We start from the raw sequence: 23,266 nt of genomic DNA on the forward strand, positions 1-23,266 counted from the left end.
CACACACACACAAAAGAATATTTAATCCTTTCACCCTTTGGGGGCATGGAGGATATTAGTATAAGAGCAATAGTATTTTACACCAGAATTAAACATAAAGAATCAAAATAACATAACTATCAGAAACAGAATACAAACTATATGAAACACAACATAAATGATGATAGTATTTTTCTGGTATTATACCTGCGGATAGATAGACTACCTTGCTCATCTTTGCAACATTGCTTAAGTTTCCGAGATCAAATTGTCTTGGCTGCATGAAATAAATTGCAAAGAAAGCTTCTTCCAACAAGAAAAATTAAACAATCGTTGGCCTTTTTTTTTTTCGCTGACGTTGTATTTTTCATGTTTTATTTTATTATTATTATTATTTTAATATTATCTTTTTGTAAATTACAAGTTCTACGTCATAACCATGTGATACGTCACAGTGATTTACTCAGTTAAATGAGCGGGTCAGTCACATGAGTCATCATGTAAACATTTGTTGTCCTTTCAGCATCAATGATCTGAAGTAGATGACTCCTTTGTGCAGCACACACACACACACACACACACACACGTTTACTGCGGCGCTGTCAGCGCGCGAGGCACGGGAGCACTGACATGGCGACCGCTTGGCCTCAACTTCGCGGCCATTTGTTCGGTCCATGTTGTGGTGGTGCACTTCCAAACATGGGACAGAACTCCACAGGATGAAGCCATGAAGGTCTAGGTCGTACATGAGGTCATGGTAGGAGGAGGAAGAACAGGAAGGTAGGCTGAGACTTTCGTTGTATACATTCTTGACTTGCACACTTATTCGAAATGGCAAGGGGAAGTAATTTTCTTCAATTGCTTTTGTTCTGTTTATAGAATATGTCCGGTGACGACGACTTGAATTAGAAAGTGTCAACGATTCACCCCCTTTGGTCGGTCATTGCCGACTTTGACGTCTGCCGAAAAGTAATACCGATGAGAATCGGCAAATGTGAACATACTTCATGCACTGCTCGGTTAGCAGTAAAGTCTGAAAGTCTGCATTACTGGTCACTTTCAAAGCGGCTAATCAATGGATTCGGCGTATTTTAACCTCTTCACGACTCAGTACCAGGCATTGTTTCGGCTTTTGCTTCCTGCCAGGCAGTTTTTGGTTGCAGACACGCACAAAAACAACAACAGCAAATTAATCCCCAGCAAACTACTGCAAGAAAGTATACATTGTCCGACTTTAATCTTGATCTTTTTAAAAATTAAAAAAAAAGAGTAAATAAATCATGTTCTGACACACACCAAATGGTAGGTATTATTAATATTATTATTATTATTATTATTATTATGTCTAATCTTGAAAATAAGCCCCTGGCGTTTACAAATAGAACACATGTAAATATCAAAAAGTAAAAATTGAACACAAGATACCAAACATTGAAAACTATTCAACCCCCCCTCCCCCTCCTTCACACACACACACACACACACACACAATACACACAAGCACACATGCACGTGCACACACAAGTCATTGCACACAATCATAAATAGTACACAATCAAAAATACCACCAACAAATCCTGAAACTATTAAAACTCACTCACTCACAATTAGTCATTTTAGTTCATACTAGAAACGGATGAGCTGTTGAGAATTAATCTGGAGGAGAAAAGATGGGTCTTCAGACTGAATTTGAAAGATTGCAGCAAAGATGAGTGACGGAGAGGCAGAGGAAGTTGATTCCAAAGAAAGGGGGCTTTGTATGAAAAACTGCGTTGGCCATACATTTTGGTGTGAGCAGGGGGGATCCTAAGCATACAGGTGTCAGAAGAAGAGCGGAGTTGGCATGAGGGTATGTAAGGGTGAATGAGATCAGAAAGATACTGTGGACCAGAAGCCTCAATGGACTTGAAACAAAGAGAAACAACTTTGTTAATAATTCTTTCTTGTACTGGGAGCCAGTGTAAAGTATGGAGGAAGGGAGGGATATGATCAAATTTACAGGAATGAAAGACAAGACGATCAGCATAGTTCTGGACTTTCTGAAGCCTAGCAATGAGGTATGCAAACGATTCAGTTGAAACAACCGGCTCAATGTGTGTACTATAAATATAACATGTTGTATGATAGTCAAACGTGGTTCTTTTGTTTTTGAAGGCTTTCTCCGACTGGTGGCACCAGAAAAAAGTTTGTCTGCTCATTATTTTCAATGTTTTGTCAATGTTTGAAATAGCAGGGGATGCCTGAGGGTAAACGCAAATGGGCAAGTCAAATTGCGAATGGTGGCTTTGGGTAGATGTAGACAATTAAAACAGAAGCAGGTCTATAAACTCATTATACATTACATATTATTGGAACAACGCACGAGACTGTTGTTTAGTTCTTTTTGATCACACTTGCACAAAAACACACAGACATTTAAACACACACACCCCACGCAGCACACAAACATACCTTTTTGAGAGCACTCAGTAACTGTGCAGCATCGTTCGCAAATAGACTTGTGTCAAAATATCCTATGGTGTATTTGCAAACGACACTACTTTGCAGATTCCTGTCAAGACAGACATTCTGATCTGTCACCAATACCATATCTTAATTTCTTCCAGCACTGGTGCGCATTCAATATCCAATCAAATCAACTGTTTTAAAATGAGTCAAAGTTCAAGTCCTACAACTTGCTTCCTTTGATTTTAGGATTTTGAGAGCACATTTGTAACCTTAGTCGGCAGTGGTGTGCGATGAGAAGAAAGAGCACGGAAATAGAAATAGCTGATGTTTGACTGGTTCTTGGAAATGGATATTCATTAACGTATTAGAAAATGGTTGAAGCAGACTTTAAATTGTGAATTGTGACCATTAAGAACGCTTCAAAGTGGGATGGTATATGAATGGTTCACAATTACATGCTCTGTGCAATTACTCATACCTACCCAGTACACAAGCATGCACACACACACTGCACTGATATGTATGTATGTACGCATACACAAACACACATGCATGGCTTTGAGAACAGTGTTCAAAATACATGCATTGATTTTGATAGGTATTGATACAGACAAAGATATCTTCATCACCCTCACTCTCAGTTCATCATCATCTTATGAGAAAATAGTATTTTGAGAGAATTGACTGCTTTTACAGATTAGCTTGTTTTGTAACTTAAAACACATTCTTCTTGTTAGAAGAAAGTTTCAAATTTTTTCCTCAATGTATTGTATATGTATAGCGATTTTTAGGTGGTGAAAGCAGCAAAAGGAGAACCATGTACTGCCGCCATATACTGCTGGGCAACATGGTGCCCAGTGCGACACAAAGACTGCTGGGATTGGCCACAACATCTCCACTGTCACAGAGCTGGGTGGCAGGACCCTCAGCAGCCTTGCCCAAGTCATCAGCTGTGACCACCTCAGTCCTGGTTCCAGCGCCTCACAGAGAGTTGTTGAGTGGACCTGTTCCCCATCATCAGCCAGGACCTCCCAGACATTGGAGAAAGACAAACATTCACACACTCACCAGAACCATACCACAACTCCATTCATGCCAGTTTTCACACTCCCTGGACTTGCACCAGTGGAAGAAAAGCGGCTGGGAGAGATGTGGTGGACAAGTGCAGCAGCATCCTCTGCTTGGTACACCATGCTTGCTGATGGGCAGGAGGGGTTTCAGCGCTTTACCCAAGGCCATCCTGGAGGCCTCTCCCCCATCCCTCCAACCGTACATGAGACTCATTCGCTTTGATAAGCCTATTGGTGAGTTGTTGGGAGACGTTATCAGAGAAAAGGTGGTTATAACTATGTAAGTAATTTGTATCTTTCAGATAAATGTGAAGTAAATCCGGGAAAAGAAAGATTAACACCCCTTCCCCATGGTTGTTATTTTATTGTGTTTTTTAGCTGAAATTTTATACTGATGTGAAGGTTGTTTTTAAAAAAATTATATTATATATATATATATTTTTTTAAAGAATTATACTATATAGATAGATAGACAGACAGACAGGAATATTCATTGTCTCCACATGGAGGCACAAAAATATACATGCACAGCACGTACACATGCACGCATTCTCTTTCCCTTTCTGTCTCTTTGTTTCCCTTCTTACATGCATATTCCAAACCATCATATTTTCCAGGTACAATGCTGCTATTCTGGCCTTGTACGTGGAGCATTGCATTAGCTGCTGAGCCGGGTCATCTGCCAGACCCCTGGATCTTGGCGCTGTTTGGGGCTGGTGCCTTTTTCATGCGGGGTGCTGGCTGCATCATCAACGACATGTGGGACAGTGACTTTGATAAGAAGGTAGCCTTCACATTTTCATGTCAAAGCAAGATTGGAGTGGAGTGATGACCTAGAGGTAATGTGTCCGGCTAGGAAGCAAGAGATCTGAGTGCGCTGGTTTGAATCATGGCTCAGCCGCCAATATTTTCTCTCCCTCCACTAGACCTTGAGTAGTGGTCTGGACGCTTTTCTTTCGGATGAGACAACCAAGGTCCCGTGTGCAGCATGCATTTAGTGCACATAAAAGAACCCATGGCAACAAAAGGGTTGTTCCTGGCAAAATTCTGTAGAAAAATCCACTTCGATAGGAAAAACAAATAAAACTGCACACAGGAAAAAATACAAAAAAAATGGGTGGCGCTCTCAGTGTAACAACATGCTCTCCCTGGTAAGCAGCCCGAATTTCACACAGAGAAATCTGTTGTGACAAAAAAGAAAAATATACAATACAAAATAACTGAGATTATAATGTAACCTCATTGTTCCATGTCAAAAGAATTTGATAAGAAAGTAGCCTTGAAATATATGTTTTTCATGTATAAGACAATAAAAGAACTTTGATAAGAGGGCAGCTTTCACATCCATGTTAAAAACAAATTGAGACATTTGATAAGAAGGCAGCCTCATCATTTTCATGTTAAAACATATGAGTTTCAGTTCGCAGTTCTCCTGACAGCAAGTTAATTCAGTGATGATCTTAAAGAGGAATTCCTTCCTTCCTTGTGGAGGCCCAAAAGGCATGATGTTTGTATTAAATTGTTCTATAAAGTAAAAAGAATGATTGGTATTTGCAGCTCTGCCCTAATTCCAGTCATGCTAAATTCCATGAAAATTGTTTTGGTCTGTAATGAATTAATACATAACATGAACAGTATGTATCAGTGCGTGTGGAGTGCAGGTGCGTGCATGTTTGTGGTGTGTGTGTGTGTGTGTGTGTGTGTGTGAGGTCATGCATGATGTATGTGGTTTGTCCTTGACAGTCTACGGCTATATCTCTGTATGTAACAGAAAGAGTGGGCATGAAAGGGGATTGTTCATCAGAGTGTGCAGCACACTTGAACCCCATGGCACAATGAGAATGATGATGTTGACAAACCTGTTAGTCTCCAACCACTACTGTTGAAGTGGCTCAGCACACAGCTGTCAACTTACATTCACACAGAAGCTTAGCACTTCTAAGTCTTCCAACAGTTATGGCTGCGTGCGGAGTTGTGATTATAATTTATACATGACTGGTGGATTTGATGTTGTTGACGTGATGGTTGCTGTATGTGCAGGTGGAGCGTACAAAGCAGCGCCCCCTAGCCAGTGGAGAGCTGACTCATTTTCAGGCTTTGGTGTTTCTTGCTTCGCAGTTGTCCATCTCTCTGGGGATTTTGCTGCAGCTCAATACTTACAGGTACTGTGCAGTACAGAGAGTGCAGTGAAAACACTGTTGATCTTGTACCAACTGCATTGTTTCGTCAGTTGGAAGATGTTACTGTCAGAAATACAGAATGCATGGGTTTTTTTTATATCTCCTAAGAGAAATTACTTTGTGATGTAAAAATATAAACATTGTACTAGAATCACGGTCATTCAGTGTATTATATAAAAGATATAAAATGCTGTAATATCAGCTTAAACTCCCAAAAGGCAAAATACAATAATGACAGGTGCACACATACAGTGATACAAGTAGACATACAAAATACTTAACTATTAACTTGGAGTAAATCACACATACAACAATCACAGCTATATACATATAATGATCACAGTTCAAGGTATAAGATATACTGTATTATATTTAAACATAGACATAATAAAATGTGCAATTCATTATTGTGTTTAAAATGAAATGTCATACCACGCACACTTAATCTTTGGCATACTTTCCATGAAATCACATAAATAATCAGTCACTATTGTTTAACCATTGAATTGATCTTGGCATAAAGCTACATTCAATTCTGTTTTGAGTTTTGGGACTTTGAGGCATTTGCCTGAAGGTAGAAATTGATAATAATTTGCCAGAATATGGCTGCTGTTGCTTGAAATGTGTGGCTTTTTGTCATACTCAGACTCTGCCCACTCTCACACCCACGGCCTTGCTGCACACATTCACAGTCTTATTCAGCTTGTTCTTATTCTTCTCAGCAAGACCCCCATACCACCATGTAAAGTTAAAACAGATTCAATAAAGCATGAATAGAATCCCATAAGTACTTAAGAGTTAATTTCTGAGTTTCAACAGACAACAGATGCGAGGCTGGCATTTTTGATCTGCAAGATTTGTACTGGAAGCCTATATGTTGACTCTTCCAGCTGTATCTTCACATCTCCTCCATAATGATAATACAAAAATAGTGATGATGATAACAGGAGTGAAATACTGTATTTCTGGTCAGGAAATTTGAACAGCACTTCCAAAGACAAATCCATGAAGTAGATGACTGTTGACAGCGTGGTCCCAGTCTTCCCATTTTAGCCCTTAGCACACTCAACTTCGGATTGGAACAGGCCAATGGCCGGAAAACTTATCTCTGATGGGGCTGGAACCTGTGTCCTCCCAGTCATCAGTCCACAATGCTAACCACTTCACCATGACGGCTGGTAGTTTATTTTATTTTGTATGTGTTTGTGCGTTGTGCAAGTCTCATTCTGTAAAATCTAACCAGTGTACGTGTGGTTGTTTTGATGACAGCATTCTGCTGGGTGCTGCTTCTATGGTGCTGGTGGTGCTGTATCCTTTAGCTAAGCGCTTTACATACTGGCCTCAGATCATGTTGGGTGAGTAAACAGTTTCTTCCGGATACGCTGGTCTGTTAATCAAGATACATGTGCAGCAAGTATTTTGCGACCATACTGTTAGGTGTCCTACATACTGTTCTGTGTCAAACTGATGCAAACTAGGCCAATGAGCAGTGGAAAGACGCCCGGCCATGTCCAGTCCGCTCTAGCCAATCAAATGAAGGTTTACTTTGTGTGTGCTTGCACACATGTATGTTTACATGAAGAATTATAAATTCTTTTATTAAGTTTTGACACACATTTTTTTCTTATTCTGATTGTGCAGCAGACAGTTTGACAGGTTTTTAAAAAAGATGAAAATGAGACTTGACAGAATTAAAAGCAGGCTGCTTAATTCACAAGTCAATCTTACCATTCTGTTTACTGTGGACAAAAAGGTAACTGTGTAAACCAGTGCTTTTTCCTGTACTTTGCTGGCCTCATTATGAGCAGTCATCTCATCGTGTCAGTTTGTACACTCCTGGTTGTTGAAAGTAGAATCAATCTGTCAGTCTATAAATCCTCTTCATACCCTCTGGCATGTAAGGCCGCCACCAGAGATCTCCACTGCTGTCTGTCTTGTGCTGTCTCAGCTGGCTTCTCCCCAGATATATCCATTCTCTTTTATTTGTACTTTGAAAATTGAAGTCAGCAGTAATCATATGTACTCAGTGGTTCACAGATTTTGTTGTTTCTTAAATCTGTTCATTTGTGTAGTCTGTCAGACTGACAGTGACATAGACATGTAAAGCTGTTGTAAAACAGCCACAACTGCTTTTGCGAGAGAATGCTTTTTCTTATTTTTGAAATGAAAATAAAATGAAAGGACTCATATTTGTAAATGACCAAAAGTATATATTCATCAGCAGCATTTATAGCATACATGTTGTATTTTGTGTCTGTATCATTATATTTTTAAGCTTTTTCATTATGATTAAACTTCGGACAGAAATGGATGCAGAAAGTATTTTGAATGGCTATTTATTTTATGACCAGACCATTCTGCATCACTGATGTAGAAAAAAAAAGAAAAAAGAAAAAGAAAAAAAAAAGGACTTTAAAAACAGCCGAAAATGGCATGGCTTTTTTTTTTTTTTTTTTTTAATATGTGCCACAAGATTAGTTCTCATTTATTATTTCAAGTTGACTTAGTGGTTTTGCTTTATTTTAAAGTATAGGCAGATTTCTTTTGAAGATTTTCTGTTTGATATGATTATTTTGGGTTTGAAAATTATGGCTTATGGTTAACATTTCTTTTTGACAATAATTAGCTCTAAAATTCAAAATGTTTTATTCATGCCACCTGTGTTCAACCACACACAATTACTTACATATTCAACATCATATTATTATTTTTAGCTTATATGAAAGTATCTCACAGTCTACTTTTCTCTTTTCCCTGTTCATTTGTGATCTTACGCATTCCAGTGTCATGAAAAAAGGAAGTGATACAGATACTTTTGATGTGGCAGTGAACAAAACCAGGATCAGAAATGGTCATTGAGCATGGTGGTAGAGAGGATTGTGTAGATGACACAGAAATTCCAAAGCAAAGATGGACTTTCTGCTTCTGGTCCTAGAATACAGATTATCTCAAATATGAAACTTCTTATCAATATGGATCCCCCCCCCCCAACCCACCTGAACATTAACTCTCTCCATACGAACGGCGGAAGAGAAGACGTTAACAGCGTTTCACCCCAATTATCATCATCAAAATATTGCAAGCGGAAGGCTCTTATACTGAAGAGGTGAATGTTGACAAAGAATACCACAATTCTGACGACAGAAGCTAAAGGTTGGGTCATTGAGACACCCACTGGACATCCGAGGGGTCTGAGTAGAGGAGAAGAGAGGACTGGCCGTACTGAGTGAGTTAAACATGGGTACTATGATGAAGATTAATATGTGTGTGAGGACTGAATAGATTTTTTTCTTAGGGGATTGGTGGGATGGGGGGGTTGTAGTTGTCATTGTTGTTGTTTTTAATGTCTTGTACAGTTTCGAAGTGCCAGTGACACACTGTCCAGCACTGTGCCACCTCTGCATATTACTTTTTAGCTATAGCCCCTACCATTGTTTCACCCTTTCTCCTTGCCACAGCTAGTCTCAGACTTGCTGTTGTGGTCAGTGTGTCAACTTCAGCATTGGGAAAGTAAAAGTGATTTGTTAAGCTTCCATTAATCATTAATTCTTTTTTTCAACATTGGGAGTACATAGCCCACTTGTGAATTGAGGAAGAACAATGAAGATCTTACATTTTCATGACATATTCATTGGGAGTACGGAAGTCAGTTGAGTAAGGAAAAACAGGAAGATTATTATGTACTTATGACTGATTTTTTTAGCATGGAATTTTACAGAGGGTGATAAAATCCTGGATGATGGTAACTGTCAAAATCAAAGCAAACAAGGATGTGACCCAAAGTGCATCTCTCTCAGTCAATACAGTTGTGATGAGCAGATGCACATGATTTAGCTGCATTGTGTCAGTGACAGACTAACCATAATGGAATTCTATTCCACATTCTTTATCTTATATTCTTGCTGAAGGGTGATCACATTTTAAAAACGTTTGTATAAAGACTGTACTTATAAGCATGGCCAAGCAGGTATTTAGGTCTTGCTTTGTTGAGAACCTAGCTGAATGAAATTTGTGCACAGCTGATTGTGGCATTTACAGATCATGTGTGTGTGTGTGTGTGTGTGTGTGTGTGTGTGGAAAAATTTGACCAAAGCAAAGCCACACAACCCTAAGAAGAACTGTATCACTTAGTTGTCTTCAAAAGTGATGCAGAATAACCACATGCTACTGTTTCTCCAAAATGACTACAAAATGCTTTCTTGTTTACAAAATTTCTGAATTTTTTGTTATTTCAGTCTGTTCATAGTTTTTTTTCTTTTCTTCTTGGTATGTTGGCTCAGCCATTATTTGCTGCCTGAAAACGTTTAATTATGATCTTCATATGCCAATACAGACATGTCTGAAGCAATCATTAGGAAAGTTGAGGAAACATTTGAAAAGGAAAGGGAGTCACTATGTATGTCTTTCGGTCTGGTGAGCTACGTTTGATAGAACACAGGAATTTTGACTGTTTGTATTTGTATAATATCATAATGATTTAATTTTAAGAGATAGAAGAAGGAGATTACATAAGGAACTGCAAGAGATAGGAGGGGGAAAATACACATGAACTGTTTGATACTATAGATCTTTACTTGTGTCTGTATACCGTTATGTTTCTGTTTCGTGATGTTTTTGTTTTGTTTTTGCATGAATAGGTCATTTTATGATGGTGTTCTGGTGTGTTAATGGCATTCCCTGGCCTGTGCCGTAGTGTGTGATGATGTGTGGTGCAGTGAACAGGTCAGCACCATCACAGTGCAGGTCAGCACATTTCATTGGATAGAAAGGGTCACAGAAACCTGTTGTTAGTCAATTACTTCAGTGTTCTTGACTGGGAAAATGACTCGTCATTGGACAAAACCATCCACAGAAACTTCCAAAATTTTTAGTTTCTAGGAAGTGTCAAAGTGTATGGATTCATGTTATTCTATGCCCAAGCAGGAGAACTAAAAAACAGCACATTGGTCTGGCCTTGGATGCCTGCTGAACATGTGTTAGTATTCATAACTGTATGGTGGTATTCACACACTGTGTGTGTGTGTGTGTGTGTGTGTTGTGTGTGTGTGTGTGTGTGTGTGTGTGTGTGTGTGTGTGTGTGTATTTTTTTAATGCAGCAGATGTGATGTGATGTAGTGTATGTGGATCAGTCCACATGCTTTGACACTTTATTGAAATTGAAAACTCAAAAAAAAAGAAGGAAAAAAAAAGTTTTTCCAGAAATATTACTGCAGCATAAAGTTTGAAGATTTTGCTCCAAGTGATCACTGTTTCGGTTGTTCTGTCTAGTTTCCAGAATGGTCCACATGTTGCCAAGTAAGATCACCAAACATGATGTATTTCTTGGACTGATCAGATTTTTTCACAGGTGTTTTACTGAAAAAGCAATCTCCAAGGAGTCTGATCAACATAGATATTGTATAAAGCACTAAGTTTACTGTTTAGCATCCAGACTTCCTCTCTTCATGCAGGAAGTGTATACTAGTACTTTACATTGTCTGAGGGCATTAGAGGTATAATATTTCAGCTTTCACAGTTTTTCAGAACATAATACATTCACATATAAATTTTTTTCTTTGAGTTTGAGTTTATTATTTCCTAAAACAACCTTCCGAATTTTGACCTGGGAATCATAGTGACCTCCAGTTTTTAAGAATTAAAAGTAATTTGATACTCATACATCATTATAACCAACATTACTGCCAACTTTTTGTATTTAATCAGTTGTAGGCAAATTTCAGTCTTAGTCCCCCTCCCCCTCTCTTCACCACAAGAACACTGTTCATCACGAAGGTGAAATACAGTAAATGGTCCATTGGTGTTTGTATGTCCTGATCTTTTTTTCTTTTTTTTTTTTTTTTGCAAGGCAACAGGAAAATGGGGAGGTGCATGAACTGAGAGAATCATTGTAATGAACATGGGAGGTATACTTGGTGCATATTATATTATCATATTGCTAAGCATAGAATTAAAGAATCATTGCAAGGAACACAAGGGTGTGCTTGTACATCTTCAGAGCATTCATGTTAAACAGAACCATATGAAAGAGCTGGGCAGAACAAAGAAATGTTGATACCCACTCTTCTGCCATTTTTAGACAGCAAAGTGATGGTGTTGAGCTGGTCCTACTTGTGCACAGGTGTGGAGGATACCATCATATTCATTGTGCAGTAGGGGTGAGGTGTGGCACTTTTCTTGCAGGCGTGACTCTGAACTGGGGGGTACTGCTGGCCTGGTCAGGGCTGAAGGGGAGCCTGGACTGCACTGTGGCTCCCCTCTACTTGGCCTGTGTGCTCTACACTATGTTCTATGACACTATCTATTCTCACCAGGTACTGCCCGCACACACCCCTCCCCCTGTCCTGCCTGCCTTCCATTATCCTATTCTCTCTCTCTCTCTCTTAGCTCTGATTTCACTTGGCAGGTGCTCTTGTTTTTTTCTTTTTTGCAAAACAGAGCTTCATTTTTTCCCTGCTCCCCTTCTGTGAAGTGTTAATACACGAGAAGAGTTGAGATTGATGTGGTGTTTTTTTTAAAAATACACACAGGCATTTTGAAGAGGGTCTTGAAACTGATTAAACCTAAACACCAGGGGTCTTGATACATTGCCTCTTCCTCTCCTTTCAAGTAACCACAAGTCTTTTAAAAAAAAAAAATCTTCTTTTTGGTGGTCTGCTAGGTTTGCTGAAGGCCTGTGAAGGAACTAGCCTTGGAACATACCTCCAAACACACCCAGTTCAATAACAGACACAAATGGCATCTGAGTCAGACCTTGAATAATGATCTGGGTCTTGTCTTCTTGATGAGATAGTACATCATGCTTCTGTTTGGAACATGCATTTCAAAAGGAAATACGGAAATAAATTTGATGCTGGACTGTAACAACATGCTTTCCCTGGAGAAAGATGCACAAATTTCACAACACGAATCACACACATGTGACAATATGGCAACACTTGAGCTATGGCTGCTTCCTCTCCATTCTTAGCCTCAGTTCAAAGAGGCAGTTTGTTTGTTGTTATTTTTTTTCAGTGGTGAAAAGATGTTCACAGAGGTGGTGTTTCAAGTTCTTGAGAACTATAGCTCTCTGGTTTGCAGTTTGCTCATGTCTGCTTGACAAGCAAATTTGTCAGAAATGTTCATTTTTATTTCCCCATTCAGTGATTATTTGTTTATGAACTATAATTACATGAATTGATTTTTCAATGATGGCACTGAGAGTGCTGGTGAATATGTTTGAAAAGGAGATGTGTGTTTGTGCTAGGTATCCCTGCGCCCCCATCCCCCCCCCTCTTCTCCCTTTCCCCCTGAACCTCCCCCTTGCCCCCCACCTTTTCTTTCTTCTCTTCCCCTCTCCCCTCCCCATACTTCTTTTCATTTTCCTCAGTTTCTCTTTTAACCCTTTCTATCTGTTCTCTCCCTGCCTCTCTCTCTCTTTCAGCGCTTCCCATCCCACATCCCCTTATTCCTCTGTATTTTTCTCGGTTTGTCTGTTAACTGTTTCCGTGTCATCCCTTGCTCCCCACCCCCTCTCTCTTTGTTTTCAGGGCATTGGTGTTTTCTCCTAAACAGGATTTAATAGGTCTGTTTCTATACACATAGGTGGTTTTTCGATCAGTGGATTGTAACATTTGAATTGAAATACAGCAGTTTTTAGAACTGTGAAAATGGATGCGTGTTTGTTTGTGATCATTTTCTCATACCTTACCCCTCTCATCCCAGTTCTCCTCATCCCTCCTCTTACCCCCACATCACTCTCTTTCTTTTCTCCATTTTTCTTTTTGTATATCTAAACAGAAGAGAATACTGACTTGGTGTGCAGTTTACTAAACAGAACATGTCCAGTCTGTGTGTTTTTTGTTTTTTTTTTTTTTTGTGTGTGTGAATTGTTTGGAACCACTTTCATTGCACGTTGGAGGGTGGCTACTCGTAGAAATACCATGTTGGCATCCAAGGTAGTAATACAGCCAGGGGTGGTAGTGTGGATAAGTTCCCACTGCCTGTAAAATCATCCTAATAGCGTGTGTCTCCGATAACCTCTGACAACCAAACTGCAGCTCTTGGCCTTGCAAAGTTTAAGCTTTTGAGCCCGACGGAGCATTTTTACTGACAGGAGAAGGGGAGAAGATGGGTCACTGGTGTCTTAATTAGTTGATAAAACCAGTTGCTTAATTCATGAAGATCAGAAATATCAGCATGGGAAGGTAGATCATCTTGGGATTGGATAACATTGACTTGAAATATCCAGCCAGGGTAGAGGATGCTCTTCAGCCTTGGATGGCCAGTCGCCTACAAGAAAATAATTCAGACAGGAAAATCAGAGGGCTAAAGTCAGAGGTACTGGGCCAGTTTGCACCTTCTGACAAACCGTGATGCCATTTAACTTGTCACAAATGGTCATGCAGGCAGTATAGCCATTTGCAGTTTCATTGAAGACCAAGTTCAACGGCATCTGGCAGGACCTGGAGAAAACAGCTAACTGTGCACTGTCTGTGTGACAGCAAATGGAAAGAAGACTAGTAATGTTCAGATCACCACAAAAATAGGGGATGGGGTGGGTGAGAGCTATGTAAGGACTAACAGGGAGATTGTCCATAGGTAAGGGGAGGCAACAATACCCATGGTGTCTTATCTGTGAACAGAGATAAAGACGACTGCTGTAGGGCTTGATTCAGCTTGCATGCAAAACTGCCAATGTTTCTTGTTTTTTTTTGGTGAAAACTTTATTCTGTTTTTGCCTAATGCATCGTTTTGTGGTGGTGGTGGTGCCTGCCCCTGTTGTGTCTGCCCTCCTGCCCTTCCCAGCTTTTTTTTCTCCTTTTTTTTTTCTTGATTGATAATGATTTTCTAACTTATGTGGAATTTGTAATGTGCTTGTATTGTTCTCTATGGTTGGTTGTTACTCAGTGTTAGCTTGCTTTTTTGTCGGCCTGTGTTTTTTCTCCTCTTTTTATTATTATTAATTCTATTTTATGTATTTTATCCTTGGGTCTTTTAATTGTTAGTAGAAATTTTTGATTTTTGTGTCTAGTGTTGATGGTTGCAGTGCCTTCTTGTGTTCTGTTGTACATTTACGAGATAATCATAGGAGGTCAAGGTTTATTTTGTTTTCTATAATGGAAACCTTATTTGAGCATCTTTTCCTTACAGAAAGCTGTGATTTGTATTCAGCTGATGTCATCCTTTCTTCAGTTGGTGTTGCTGTGATTTCTTGTTAAATTATTTTGCTGGAATCCCTCCACAACTTTCATTGTTGTTTTAATGCACCCTCAGATAGTTGCCTTTTTGTATCAATCTTATTTGCATTCCTCCTGAACTGTCTTCAGGTTGTTAGCTTTTTTCTGTTCTTCTTTTTCCTTTAATATGAAACAGTTATGGGTGTTCTGTCAGGTGTTGAAGACATTTTCAGTATTGACATTGGCACCACTATTCACCTGTGCACTGTACTGTAGTATTCACACACACACACTTGCACTTACTAACAGTTTTTCGAGCAGTTGACAGCAGAAGGTGAACAACCATGTCAGGAATAGTGAACATCCTGTTATGACAATCAACCTTCAGGCATCTCTCTCTCTCTCTTAAAGGCCTTTATTCTTTAGTATTGCAGAAGCTTTTTGGGTGAGGACTGGATGAAAAACAGCAAAAAGTGGTGATATGTAATTCTTGAAAATGAAGAACTTTGTCTTATCTTCTCTCTCTGTGTCTCTGCATGTTCTGATCTCCATTTCTTGCTGAGCACACAGAGCCATAAGCTGTATACCCTCCAGTTCAGAGCTCTTGGCTCCATTGTTAGCACGGAACTTCATTGTTTGGTGTGTGAGTGTGGGATGCGTAACTGCTTGCTGTTTGTGATATGTTTGTTCCAGCATAAACACTGTTAGTTTAATTAAATATACTGATGTACACTAAATATGTTTGTGTCAATATGCACATGTTGGTTTAGATTTAACATACTAATATACAGCTAACTGATTCTTAGTTAACTTGGTAGATGACAAACTTTATGGTTATGATGATGAACAAGCCATAACGAGCAGACTTATTTGATATGTCATGACAGATATACAGTTCTATTATACATTAAATTAAACAGCAATGAAGGAATTATACATTCTGCTGAAAACTGCATTTTCAAATACAGTGTACATGACATTTGAAAAAAAAAAAAATCTGAATGTTTGGAATCTGCTTGAAAGGTGGTCATGAACAGATAAAATTTGATGTTAAAGAAAAGGATCAGGTCATAAACTGAACACTCTTATTAATAGTTGGGTTTTTTTTATTACAGAGAATTTAAGAATTAAATTTATGAATGTGATGAAGTTCTTTTGACATACAGGTTTAAAATACAAGCTTAGCTTTGCAAGACTAAATAGCGAAGTTGTGCTAGATTTCAATGTTTATCAAAGCCATAGGTTGGGAAAAGAAAAGAAATCTTTGGTGCTTTCATCCATGTTAGATTTTTTTCTTGACAACTGACACCGATTCAGTTGCAGTCACAGAGAAATGTTGATTTGCATCTCATTTCTGTTCTGGGTATTTTTAGATTTTTAGTTGGTGTAGAGTGAATATGAATTGTGTAATGATACTTAAGGTCCTTTGTGATGGAGTATAGGTCTCTGAATCAGTAATGTTACACTTAATGTTACACTGCTCTAGGTGAATGTGAAGGCAATTTTAGGGTTGTCAAACATACCAGAATAAGTACACGCAAATTACAGCCTTGACAACAAAAATTACCTAATTTAGTTGTACTGAATTATATATTAAAAAACCAACAACAAACAAACAAAGAAAAAGCTGGAAAAAAACCCAAAAAAACAAAAAAAAAACCCCAAACTATTGGGACTGGTGTGGTTGGCCAAGTCAAAGCCTGAAAGGGGATTGAGGGTAACTGCAGGGGTAAAACTGCCAGATGTGATTGTTTCCAAGTGGTGGCTTTTAGTAATGGTGCACTGTATTCAGATTCTCATTGCTTATATATGGCTTATGTTTGTTAACGAGGGTATTTTCCTTTAATTTTGTTTTTATACATCATTTTTTATTGTACTGATTTACCAATTCAGGTAGCTTTCAGCTTGGACTGTATGTATGCAATGCAGACAGAAAAGAAAAGTGGATCAGTGTACCTTCCCCAACCATTTTGTGTGATTTATGTGTGTGTGTTTGTTTTGCTTCTTTTTTTTTTTTTTTTTTTTCAGTATTGTCAAATCTTTAATTCCTGTTACACACAATTTTTAGTTTTTTTACAAGAGCAAACTTGTAATCTCCAGTTGTGAATTCACTTGAAATGCCGTCACATTCAGTAGAACTCTGGTTAAGAATCAAAACAATACATTTAGGTGGTAGCAGTGTGCAATAAAGCCACATTATAAATCTTTTTTTTTTCTTTAACAAAGAGTCTGCTCAATTTAGAAAGTTTAAGACATGATGTGGCTGGGTAGTATTTTTGTTTTACTCAGAATGTTGAGTCGTCTCTGTTGGAAAAGCTGCCCTCTGGACAAATACCCAGTCATGACTGACAACTAGTTATTAGCTGTTGCCTGCTGTAGCAGTTAGGCTTATGATTATATCTGAGGAACAGGCATAAGTTCTTTTTGTTTTTTTAAATTGTGTTTTAAGATTTGTTGTAGTTCTAAGTGGAGTAGTAACACTGTTGTGTTTTTCAGTTTTGTTGTGGATCTAATTGGAGTTACACAGTTTTGCCCAGATAATGTGTAGATCAGCAGTTTTAGTTTGCATGCATTTCTTTTTTTCTTTGTATCCATTCTTCTTGCTGTTATTGTCATCTTGTTAATTTTTTTTACAGTTAAAAAAATAGGATACTGATGTAATTCCCATCCATTCATAATTATTATAACTGTGCCTTGTACTTCATAAAGAAGCTAAAGCGTTTCAGCCGTTCAGTATAGTTAAAAGAATACATCTGAATGCATGCACACATACATAAGTTGTTTTTTTTAAAGAAAGAAACATAAATGCCCTTGCATGCTGAAACTTGTATCTCAAGTATAATGTGGGTGTGCACTTGCCACATACTGATGTACAAAACATGGCAGGGCTTGAGCTTTAGAGGTAAACACTCTTTCATGTTCATATGTACATATTTTGGGCATGCTTTGCTGTGATCACAGCAATATGTATCCAATGAAAGCTGTGCCGTCCTTATATATCTCTTTATGTTGATCACCATGGAATGGTTCAGCTGTGTTTATCCCTGGGAAACAGGCGCAATGGAAGGGACAGGGCAGTGAGGAGGTCTGTGAGGGACATTGCAGTAGAGTGCAAGTCAGATTTAAAAGTAGATAACAGATAACTTGCACACATATATTGTAAATACCTGTGATTATGAACAGTATATTCTGGTTTACCACATTTTCATTCAACAATAATGTACAGGATGCACTTTAAAAAAAAAAAAAAGGCTGCAGTAGTAACAATGCTGTGCTTATTTAGTACAAAATTATTAAGAAAATACAAAAAAAGCATAAAGCTTACGTCTCTTTGTATTCTTAATCAGTATACATAGTATTATTGCAAACATTTTTTTTCTTTTCAAATCTGTTGCAGCAAAGTCTAAAAGCCTTAGCTAATCTTAGATGAAACTTATCTTTTACCTTTGGGATGCCGTAACCTTATGTCAAATAGATGCAATTCTTGACATTTTCTTTCTTTTCTTTTTTAAATTCAGCAAACTGCCTCCACAAGATTGATGTATAAAAGAAACTTTTGGAAAGACATGTCACCAACAGTCCAGACAGTTATACTATGGTCAGAGGCTGTATCATTACTTACTAATTAGTTCCTTTTTCCCAGCTAATCAGTTTCCATTTTCTCTTCAGTTTCCTTGGCTGGCCACATCACCACTTAGTGTGTGAATGCATGCTGTTTGTTTCTTGTTGCTGTGCCTTCCTGCCTCACATCCAAAGTCTGTTTCAGGCTTTACAGCAGCTCTCCTAGTTAAAGTTTGGAATTAAAGACAGTCCAGCGTGTCCGTTATAATGAAAAACACAGGACATGAATTGTGTTGGCGTGGTTGATGGGGACAAACTACCTTTCCCCCTCCTCCGCTCCAGTGACTTTTCCATGCATGTTGAAAAGTATTTTTCCTGTCAGCTACTGTGTTGCCACACTGACTGATAAAATGATGAGTGAGTTAGAAGTAGATTGTGCTCCAAGTGACCATGCGGTCTGTGCTGTGTGCAGTCCAGTGCGAACATCCATCTCTCACGGGCTCAGTTGTGCGAGACTCAAGACCTGTAGCCTTTCAGTTATGTCTGCTGCATAGTCTCTGTTGTAGCAGTTCACAGCACAGACCTGGCTACTTTCGGCACATATAAAGTGGTCTTTTTATTTTTGTTTTGTTTTTTAGCCTTATTTTCCTGAAAGATTCACTTTTTCTGCTTTCTATCGAAACATTATTCAACTGAAGATGTGTTTGTTTACAGAGTATATTCAGTGGAAAGCACTGAGACTACTTCTGTTAAACAGACTGCTTTTGTTAAAATGAGCATTTTTCTGCGCATGTTGGTAAGGTTATAGAACTTGTTTTGTTGAAAAATGGAGAAAATATAAAAAAAAAGATGGGAGTGACTGATCTTTGTAATACTGAAGTTTACTGCCAGGGCCCAAGTGACAATGTGCATGTCTTATCACCAAAACAAAGAAAAATAAGGGAAAATAACATTTTAAATTTACCCAAATCCACAAAATACAGAAATCCACATGACATTGGAAATATTCCCACCCATGAAAGCGGACAGAGTGATTAATTCAGGACCATGCCTTCTAGTTCAGGTCCTCAGAGCAGGCTGTGTCCTGTGTAATTGAGAGTCCAGCCCTGACTGTTAGTTGACTGAACTGTTGCGTCCCCTAGGGTTTACCTTCAACTATGGGGCCTTGCTGGGGTGGTCGGCGGTGCAGGGTTTCTGTGCGTGGAGCGTGTGTTTGCCCCTCTATGTCTCCGGCGTCATGTGGACTCTTATATATGACACCATCTATGCCCACCAAGTGAGTTCCTTCCCTTGCCTCAAGATGTGTGAGTGGTTTGTATTGTCAACATGTTTCGTTCTTGTAACAAAAGTTGTTAAGCACACCAAGTGAGTTTTTCTTCATCTTCTTTCTTCTGCATTCTTTGTAATGGGTCTATGAGTTAGCTTTTACATTACAACTGTTTTTACCCCGCCATTTAGGAACCCATACTTTTAATTTCACGGATGTTCATACTGGGAGTGATTTGTTTCTGTGACTCACCAAATGGAACACAAGATATTTCTTGTGCATTTTTTTTTTTTTTATCTTGTTCATGTGTATGCACATGAAGTGGGTCAAGAGACTAGCAGGTCTGCACATATGTTGACCTGGGGGACTGGAAAAAAAATCTTCAGCGCTAATCCACCAGGTGTCACATCAGTTTTGAAACCTAGGACCCTCAGATTGAAAATGGAATGCAGTAAAACCACTCAGCTGTCACATCTATCCATGTGGTATCACATGGGATTAAACAAGTGATGCACTCCATCATTTTTTTTTTTTTTTAAATAGTAAATATTTCTGAAACAGCATTTTAGTGAGAGAACATGCACACTGAATTTAGCTTTTTATCTGGTAAAAATGCTGTAAACTTTTCCCCAGTTTTTCATCATTGAAACATTCCTTTTCCCCCCTAAGCCTTATACTATATTATACCCCATGTTCTGTTAATGTATGTGGATTTCTTGTGCTCAGACATTTCCTTTCTATCATGGCAGTAGATACTGAGCACTGATATTGTTGGGCAGGGATGTAATTCACTTATCTTTGTTCCAGAGGGCATTGAAAACCACTAGTTTAAAGTGAATGTTTCAGTCAGTGAAGAAGAACAAGCTCCTACATTTGTCTCATGCATGATCAGGCACACACACATACTAACATCAAGAAAACATGCGCATTTTCCGATCATCTCAAAACATGCTAACTCTGTCCCCCACCTCATGCCCCGTCTTCAAAGAAGTCCTCATCATGATATGTGTTGACCCCAATTGTCTTCCCTGTGTACTTCTCCCCCAAGGACAAGTATGACGACATGCTGATCGGAGTGAAGTCGACAGCTCTGAAGCTGGGAGACAGCACCAAGCCCTGGCTGGCTGGCTTCTCCTCGCTGATGATCGGCGGTCTGAGCCTGACGGGGGTGATGTGTGACCAGACCTGGCCCTACTTCGTGGGGGTGGCCGGTGTGGCCGCTCACCTGGCCCGCCAGGTGAGGCCTGCTTTCAGGAGATGAAACCCCTGAAAACAGAGCATGGCTGCCTCCATTGTGGGGTGAAAATGGTCATGCTCACATGTATGTGCAAGTGAACGTGGGAGTTGAAGCCCTCAACTGCATGATTAGACTGCAGGGTTAGAAAGGAGACAGATATGCACTTTGATTGATAAATTATCATGATAAATTATTATAATAAATACCTGATATATTAACAGATAAATTATCATGTAAAGCATATTCTGCTTTATACAGATTATTTTCAAAAACAGATTTTCCATCAAAGTGGCTAACTTCATCAAGAATATTTTGATTAGCAGCGGTTTTGACTGTGTTTGGTTTTACATACATTCCATAGTTAGGATTTCTGTTGTTGAAATATCATGCAAGTCTAAAAGATATGCACATTAAGTCAGGGAGAAAAACACACGAAGACAGTACTAAATATCTGTTCTATAGGAGCATCAAACCCAGCTTTTGTCAAGAAAAATATATCTCACAACTTGATACTTACATATATCCTTTGATAAATTTCATTACAGTAACCATAAACTGCAGATCGAAATAGGAAGAAAAGGTGAAAACAGAGAAAACAGAATTTGCAAGGAATGTAATATGGATACTGTTGGGGATGAGTTTCATTTTGTTTTAGAATGTCCCAAAAATTCTGTAATTCAAAACAAATTGATATGTGTTAAGCACATATGTCAATGTTCGGTTTATGCCATTTATTCAGTGCAGGGAAGCAAACACAACTTAATCTAAGTAAATTCAATAAACTTGGAAAGGGTGTGTAACTTTTGTTACATCTAAAACATACTTGTCAGTATGTTAAGTTTGATTTGTTTTGTTGCAAATCATTATCATTAGCACGCGAGTGTGTGCATGCATGGGTGTGCGTTTTTGCATGTTTCAGAGACATCATTGGACTGAAGTTGTGATTCAATGAGTATGTATTGTTATTGTATCCTCCACACCCCAAAAGGGGCAAAAGGATTAAATTTCTTTGAATCTTTGAAAGTATTTCACTATCATTTTTGTGATATATTATACTTTGGTGATGACTGGGCCTCAGATTTACATGTAGATGGTGTTGCATTGTCAGTATGATAGATGGGATTGAACTTTTTAAGTTGCTGGACTGTGGATAAGATTGTGGGTCTTTGTTTGCGTTTTTCTTTCAGACATATGGTTTTGTTCAGTTTTCATGGTTTCCATTTTTCTCTTTAAAAAAAAAAAAAAAAAAAAAAAAAAAAAATCTTAATTCAGTTAAGCTTTTATTTGCCACTGAACTTGTTGCAGCTGTATACGGTGGACCTGAACAACGCTGAAGAGTGTGCGGCCAAGTTTCGCTCCAACTCCAACCTGGGTTTCTTTCTGTTTATGTGCATCGTGGCTGGCACCCTGCTGCGCACAGAACCAGACAGCAAGGCTGTCAAAGATGACAAAGAGGTGGTGCAGAGATGAGGCTAGCCTTGTGCTGGCAATACCTTTTGTGTGGTGGCAATAAAAAGAAATACTGGTCCTGCAGGTTTATGGACAAATTGATTGTTGTTCTGTCAGTGATAACTCCAGATTAAGAAAATGGAGATATTTGTGTGTGTGTGTGTGTGTGTCAAGTGTAAGAATTGAATGGATGCTGTTTTGTCACTCATAATGGTGATGGGTTCCCAGAAATGAATTATGGTGTACGTCTTGCATAATGGAAGAGTGTAAAAGTGTTAAATGTAGAACTGAAAGAGAGATTGTATGATAATAAATAAATGTTTTAAAAAATCCATTTAACATTTTGTTCATCTGTGCTTTTTTTCTTTCTTTATGCCTGGAATAAATATATTGGAAGAATGGTGAGTTGTGAGGTATTTTAACTCTTTCACCGCCAAGTTCCTTGTTAAAAACACTCTCCAGTGCCAAAGCACACTATTTGGTTCATGTAAGGACAACACATTGGACCTGTTCACTTCAAACTCTGTCAATAGGGGAGGGGGGGATCAGGCAATTTCTAATTGCTCAAGAAAGTTGACTGCAGCTGCCAAGTTTTACAAAATGAAAAACAATCCTTTTTAACCCTTTCGCTGTCAGGAAAATAAGATTGAAGTGAAATCTATTTGCCAGGATTTTCATCACAAAAAACGGGTATAAATTTTCAAAAAATTCTGTGCTCTTTGTTTTTGGAGAAAGACCCATAAAAGTATATATTTTCTGAAAGGTAAATGAATAAAGAATACAAAACACATGATGTTTTCCCATTTTATGTATTTTTAGTGACATGCTGTTGTTTTGAAATCAGTGTTTTGTTTTTTGTCACATCTTCAACTTGTTCATTACAAACATTAGTCAGGTAATTTGCACTAAAAATTTTCTGG

At 38.5% G+C, this 23,266-nt stretch overlaps 1 protein-coding gene across 4 annotated transcripts; it reads left to right on the forward strand.

Annotated features, from left to right (window-relative positions):
* The first annotated feature begins 623 nt into the window (after positions 1-623).
* LOC143284745 (4-hydroxybenzoate polyprenyltransferase, mitochondrial-like) lies at positions 624-22,745 on the forward strand. Of its 4 annotated transcripts, none has more exons than XM_076591707.1 (8): positions 624-759; positions 3,209-3,731; positions 4,115-4,281; positions 5,538-5,659; positions 6,947-7,032; positions 19,536-19,669; positions 20,709-20,897; positions 22,203-22,745. In XM_076591707.1, exons 2-8 carry the CDS (start codon positions 3,245-3,247, stop codon positions 22,365-22,367), a joined length of 1,350 nt encoding a protein of 449 aa, XP_076447822.1. In that variant the 5' UTR covers positions 624-759; positions 3,209-3,244; the 3' UTR covers positions 22,368-22,745. The 4 variants fall into 4 exon arrangements, with proteins under 4 accessions (XP_076447822.1, XP_076447823.1, XP_076447821.1 ...); XM_076591708.1 differs by lacking the exon at positions 19,536-19,669 and adding an exon at positions 11,858-11,988 and having other exon boundaries at positions 3,219-3,731; XM_076591706.1 differs by having other exon boundaries at positions 3,219-3,731.
* Positions 22,746-23,266: the final 521 nt, after the last annotated feature.

Source organism: Babylonia areolata, chromosome 8 (assembly GCF_041734735.1).
Source record: "Babylonia areolata isolate BAREFJ2019XMU chromosome 8, ASM4173473v1, whole genome shotgun sequence".
Taxonomy (NCBI): domain Eukaryota; kingdom Metazoa; phylum Mollusca; class Gastropoda; order Neogastropoda; family Buccinidae; genus Babylonia; species Babylonia areolata.